Below are 6,492 nucleotides of genomic sequence, written 5' to 3'. Positions count from 1 at the left end.
GCACAATCTACTTCTGGGTGATTGGGCACACTTTTGGAGTTCATGCATGTGCACCGTGGTGTTCATTAATTAATTAATTCAGAGACTTTGTGATTTTTTATTTATTTGTGATCACGTTATCTGGCCTTAATTGGTTTGACACAATATATGGACAATTTGTAATTTAATTAAATTTTTATATTTTTATTTTGTATAGCACAGCTTTTTTTGATTTTATTAATATGTTTTGTATCATGTGTGTGTTTTGGCACCTTTAAAATCCCCTTTCCCGAAAATGTATACAATATGTACTATGGGGATGTGGTGCCCTTGATTCTCAGGTTTATCAGTACCCATTTCAATATTCCTTAAACTATGTCAATAAACCCAGACAAAAAAATAAAACACCAAAAAAAGTTTTAAAAGGTTTATTTTAATTATAATTCTTGTATAACCAAGCAGTTCATTAAAGAGAATGCACAGAAAAGTCATTCCAGCACTTCAGAATGTTAGATAATTGTCCTCACATCCCAAGTCCAAGTCAACAAGGGGCAGAGGTATCAGCTTCTAAAGTAACAGAAAAAAAAACTATTTACATTAACAATATGCTTGTGACACTAAGGGGGGTCTAGATGTCTCCTAGTTCTCTTCAGCTACGTGGAATTCTATAGTACACAATGGTAGTGAAAAGCATACTTTGTACTCAAATGAGATGGACTGAGCCGAGATGGATTCTGGGGCATGCAAAAACATAAAAAAAGCGGAGGAAATAAAATAAAAAATAAATTAAAAAAAGCAAAAAAAAATAAAAATAAAATAATAGTTTATTAAAAATGGATGAAATCAGCTTTGTGCACACAAGCAGTATATAAATCCTCTGCCTCCTGTTAATTTATATCTCCTGCTAAATACAAGAAGGTTTTTAACACCTCTAGGGTCATTAAAATTAGTCCTATTAAAAGGCAAGAACCCACCACCTGATACTCACCTTTGTTGTACTCCTCCAACCATCCCATTGGAGCCCTCATTAAATTCCCAATGCTTCTGGGTATGGAGGAGCATGTGACTCCTCTCTTAATATACAGTACACAGGCCTGAGTGGCCAATTGCCAGACTATGACATGGTCAGACTCGAAGGAAGTTAACGCAGTGTAAGCTCAGACACGGAGCATACATAGAGTTCCAGCTCTAAAGAAGAAATGGAATAGTGGGGGAGAAGGCAACCATCATTGGGTGGGGGGAATAGTTTTCAAGAGAAACTTTCACTTTACCTTGAATGGGCAAAAAAATCTCTCAAAATGTGGTAATGCACAGAACTGTATACCAAAAAAGTAAAAAGGCTAAAAATGTAAAAAATAAAAATATAAAAATTAGGAAGCATTTCAGTTCTGACCTAAATGTGGCGTATTGACAAAGTCATGCAAGTTCTGCCCCACCTCTTTAAGGGACCAAATTGTAGGCCTGCACTACCAACCTTGGGGCCATTTAGGAGTTATACAGAAAGCAATGCAACAGACTATTTTATTGTAGACATCAGTGATTGCAGTAATGCCAGCTAAATTCTCCAGTTTAGCAGGAGGAGGACAAGAATATGATTCTACCTGTGTACACAAACCTTTAAACTTTTGGGAAGCTATTAAAAAGGCACTTTGAGAATAGGGATCAAATTCTACGTAGACAAACGGACAATGCACTTTGTTTCAATTCGTCAGTTTAGGAAAAAAAAAAAAACTGTAAAAGAAGATTAATACCAAAAAAGTTCAACTCACATCTTTTTCTGTAGAAATACATTACAAAACGAAGAGAGTAAAGAAGGTAAAAGCAGGTTATAATGCAAAACAAAAAAAAAGTATTCTTTTTACAGCCTTATTAAAAATAAAAAAAGCAGCGCCTAAGCAAAAATGTCAGTTGGTGTATAAGCATCAATGCATAGCCTTTTGTTTTTTCAAAAATGTCTACATTATGATACTGAATATCAATTCTGTTGTACAATGCTGAGGTACAGTGAACACTGTTATAATATTGGTTTTCAGAACTACAAACTTGTCACATGCTCCCCATTCTTGGGAGGTTAGTGGTCAGAACCTATCACGTGAAATAAAAAGTTCCATATTCTTCAAATCTTTAGCCACTGGTAAAAAAAAAAAAAAAAAAAAAAAAAAAAAGACAATAAAAGGATTGAGATAGCGCTACTCTGGGCTGTCCCTTTTTTCATGAACAGTTAAAGGTTTCATAAAATGCACTCCTTGTATCGAATTAAAAAAAAAAAAAAATTAAACCACTCAGTCTTTGATCAGTTCTCATGTCATAGTCAAACCCCCAACCCTACAAATTAAATATTTCCAAAGAAAGGATATTTGGCAATTTTTTTTGAGCCCACTTTGTGGTGCGTCAACTCATTTCATGTTGAAAGCCAGAAGCGGTCGCTCCTCCCGCTTTTGCCAAGGACTTTTTTTGTTCTCTCCCTGGTCATCAGAACAATCATCGTTGATGGAGTACTCGTGTTCGGGACTGTTTAATGGCACAGGTGAGGAATCTTCAGTTCGTTTAACAGTTTCTTCCTGAAGGCTGGGTAACTGGCCACCGCTCCTCCTTGTCGGTGCCTCGTTGAAAGCCCTGTTATCTTCAGGGCTGCATACAGCTGTGCCATATTCGCTACCACTTTGGTCCATATCATCTAAATACACCAGCTGAGTATAGGCTGGGCTGTCTGACACTGTCGGGTCTTTTTGCTGGTGCTCCATTAGGGTTGGGTGCTGCTGCTGTAGGAAAGCAAACTTTTCTCCTCTTCCTTTGCGCCCAGATTTTGGTTCATTCATGTCAACACCAGAATCTAAACTGGCATCGTTGCTGCCATTTTTTCCTGCTCTTTGGAGATCAACATATGAATGTCTAATGTGTGCATTTGTTCGACCATCTAGAGACACAAACCAGGCACGGGGATGGGGCAATGGTCGGCCACCGCCAAGCTCCATCAGAGCTTTCTCTGTCAAAAGCTGTACCTCACCGTTAAGTTGAGCAATGGTAGCATCATTAAGGGAAGCAGGGATAGAAACCGATTCAGACATCACAGTGTTTTGCCCATTCCACTCTACTCCTTCTCCATCTTGCAAGTGTTGTTGAGATACGGCCTGGGAACTTAGTTGCGAGGATGGCTGAGGATGTTGGCTGTGAGATATGGACAGCTCTGCTTGGAGCCGCTCAAGTTCATACTGTTGTTCAGCAGAAACAATCAACTGCTGGCTGACAAAGGGGTGTTCTGCTTGAAGCTTCATGTAGTGAGCTGGGATGACCAAGGTAGGCAAGACATTTCGGTAAACGCTATCGTTAACTTGATCCACAGAGTTAAAGCATATGAGCTGACCAGGACGAGGAAAGGAGGTTGGCCTTTCAAGGTGATCTACAGACCTTGACATACATTCATTAGGCCGTCGGTCCATGACCTGCTCTGTTTCAGGAGCAGAAGGCACGGGGTGACTTTGTTCCTGAAGGTTAGGCTTGCTTCCTGCTGAAACATTAGTTGTGGACAGCTGATCTTTATTTTCAAACAAAGGCTGGCAGATAACCGAGTTGTAGCTCCGACGGTAATCGTCGTTCATAGGAGACACGTACCCATCAGAGATTTCAGCTGACTTCCTTGATTTTAAAAGGAATTGATCCAGAGATTTGTTGTACACCTGTCTCAAAGTCCCACTTGGAGTCAGGTTGTCGAACGACATTCGGCTTTTCTCGTCCTGTTGGGAAAGCAGCTCTTCTCTGGAGCTAAAATCCCGTGAGGTATTATAGGAAGGCTTGAGCATTGGGGTATGTATATCTGCCTCGCCACTTGAGGAAATCATCTCCATGTGGCCAGGGCTAATCAAATTGATGTGGGACATAGAGGTGGCCTGATCCTTCTTGGAGGAGTCCAAAGCAGAAGAGATCTGAAGCTTACGATGAGGATGGCGAGGCTTTAAACATTTCCTCCTATCAAAACAGAGAAGTGGATCAGATTATAAAACAAAAAAGGATTATGTAAAAGTTCAGGATTAACACTAAATACACATCTGAAAGGCATATAAGGGAGCTCTTTTACCTGAAAAAGGACTTTTTTTTCTAAAGGTATTTCTGCACATCCAATTGTGAGGTTTATACAGCCCAGCCTGGCAAGGCAAAATACCTGTTTTTTTAATGCTGTATTTCAGGAACACTCACAAATCTCTTCCCTACAATCTGACAAGCTCAATTTTTTCTGTCACTCTGCTCTCCCCTCCTATCACCATTCTACTTGCACTGCAGCACAACTAATAGACTGCTTCTCCATCCTACAGTCTAAAATCTGCTGTACAGAGACTTCAAGAGGCAGATACCAGGCCAAATTGCTCTGCATACTTTATAAAAATACAATTAAAGATGTGTTAATGAATACAATATGCGATAATTAGCGTATTTTATGTCTGCCTGGTGTTCTATTTTAAAATTATTTCACTTATTAGTAGGGCTGTGGAAATTAAAGATTAATTCATCGATTCATTTTTTTGATAGCTCAAAATTCTTTTGATCGGTACTCACCTCTCCGCCAGCTTCCGGGTCTTCAGGGAGTTAAGGTGACATCACGGACATAAACATCACTGGACTCCTCCCCCTTCCCCAAGTGCCTCCGTCTGCTAACGAAAGGAAGGGGGGAGGAGTCCGGTGACGTCGAAGTTCTGATTAAACGTAACGCGTACAGAGGAGGAGCTATGTATGACGTCACCCGCTGCTGCCCTATGGAACTAACACTATATTATCGGCTTTACATGTTGTGTTTTTATCATCTTTATGCGAGTAGTTTGTGTTTGAACATACAAATGTAATCTTATACTTAAGCAGTCAGCACTTAGGCCGCGTACACACGGGCGGACTGTCTGCCCAACTAAGTTCGTCAGACAATCCGACAGACAGTCCGTCCAAACTTTTGAATGAACGGACTTGCCCACACACGGCACTTTTTGAGCGGACTAATTACAGCGGACTAAGTCCGCCAAACAATCCGCTCAAATTTTAAAATGAACGGACTCGCCCACACACGCGGAGGAAAGTCCGCTCATTTCGAGCGTGTCTCCAGGTAGGCGGGGCCCGCGAAGGAGACGTCGCTGGCCCGCCGCCTGGTATGGACTTAAAGGGGAACCCCAACGCCGAAAAAAATCGGCGTGGGGGTCCCCCCCAAAGTCCACAACAGACCCTTGTCCGAGCACGCTACCCGGCCGGCTAGGAAAGGGGGGCGAGCGAGCGCCCCCCCCCTCCTGAGCCGTACCAGGCCGCGTGCCCTCAACATGGGGGGGTGCCTTGAGGAAGGGGGGGCCGCGCGGCCCCCCCACCCCAAAGCACCTTGTCCCCATGTTGATGAGGACAAGGGCCTCTTCCCGACAACCCTGACCGTTGGTTGTCGGGGTCTGCGGGCGGGGGGGCTTATCGGAATCCGGGAGCCCCCTTTAATAAGGGGGCCCCCGGATACCGGCCCCCCACCCTATGTGAATGAGTATGGGGTACAATGTACCCCTACCCATTCACCTGTGAAAAAAAAGTACAAAAAAAAACACAACACAGGGTTAAAATATTTTATTGCACAGCTCCGGGGGTCTTCTCGCCGGACTCCTCCGCTATCTTCTTGTAGCTCTTTTGCTAGCGGAGGAGTCCGGCTTTCTTCCTCCCCGCCGCCGGCCTCTTCTCCCGACTTCGGGGGTCTTGTCCCCCTCTTCGGTTCTTCTGCCGGGCCACCGCGCCTTCTTATAGCTCTTTTACAGGCGGTGGCCCGGTCTTCTGTCGCCGCTGTCGCTGTCGCCCCTTCCGTTCTTCTTCTTCTTCTTCCCCAGGAGATGTTGCCTCGACGATCTCTCCGGCCGGAATGCCAGAGCCGCGCTGCGCGGCCACTTATATAGTGACAATGGGGCGGTGTCACATGGTATATGTCACATGGGTTGGTCACATGGGTTGATGTCACATGGGGACTATGACATTGTAAGGGGGCGGGGTCACCATGTGACCAACCCATGTGACATATACCATGTGACACCGCCCCATTGTCACTATATAAGTGGCCGCGCAGCGCGGCTCTGGCATTCCGGCCGGAGAGATCGTCGAGGCAACATCTCCTGGGGAAGAAGAAGAAGAACGGAAGGCGGCGACAGCGACAGCGGCGACAGAAGACCGGGCCACCGCCTGTAAAAGAGCTATAAGAAGGCGCGGTGGCCCGGCAGAAGAACCGAAGAGGGGGACAAGACCCCCGAAGTCGGGAGAAGAGGCCGGCGGCGGGGAGGAAGAAAGCCGGACTCCTCCGCTAGCAAAAGAGCTACAAGAAGATAGCGGAGGAGTCCGGCGAGAAGACCCCCGAAGACGGAAGACCCCCGGAGCTGTGCAATAAAATATTTTAACCCTGTGTTGTGTTTTTTTTTTGTACTTTTTTTCACAGGTGAATGGGTAGGGGTACATTGTACCCCATACTCATTCACATAGGGTGGGGGGCCGGTATCCGGGGCCCCCTTATTAAAGGGG

At 44.4% G+C, this 6,492-nt stretch overlaps 1 protein-coding gene across 1 annotated transcript in view; it reads right to left on the bottom strand.

Moving 5' to 3' along the window:
* Window positions 1-392: 392 nt before the first annotated feature.
* FAM171A1 (family with sequence similarity 171 member A1) overlaps window positions 393-6,492 on the bottom strand; it is a 174,740-nt gene continuing 168,640 nt past the window's right edge. The window contains exon 8 of the mRNA XM_077490850.1: window positions 393-3,945. Within this exon, the coding sequence (XP_077346976.1) occupies window positions 2,376-3,945 (1,570 nt within the window). The 3' untranslated portion in view covers window positions 393-2,375. The remainder of the gene's footprint in view (window positions 3,946-6,492) is intronic.

This window comes from Lithobates pipiens, unplaced genomic scaffold (genome assembly GCF_037356315.1).
Source record: "Lithobates pipiens isolate NorthernLeopardFrog02 unplaced genomic scaffold, aLitPip1_a1.2 Scaffold_19, whole genome shotgun sequence".
Taxonomy (NCBI): domain Eukaryota; kingdom Metazoa; phylum Chordata; class Amphibia; order Anura; family Ranidae; genus Lithobates; species Lithobates pipiens.
Note: the sequence above shows the minus strand (reverse complement) of the source record. Positions and strands in the feature narration are given on the sequence as shown.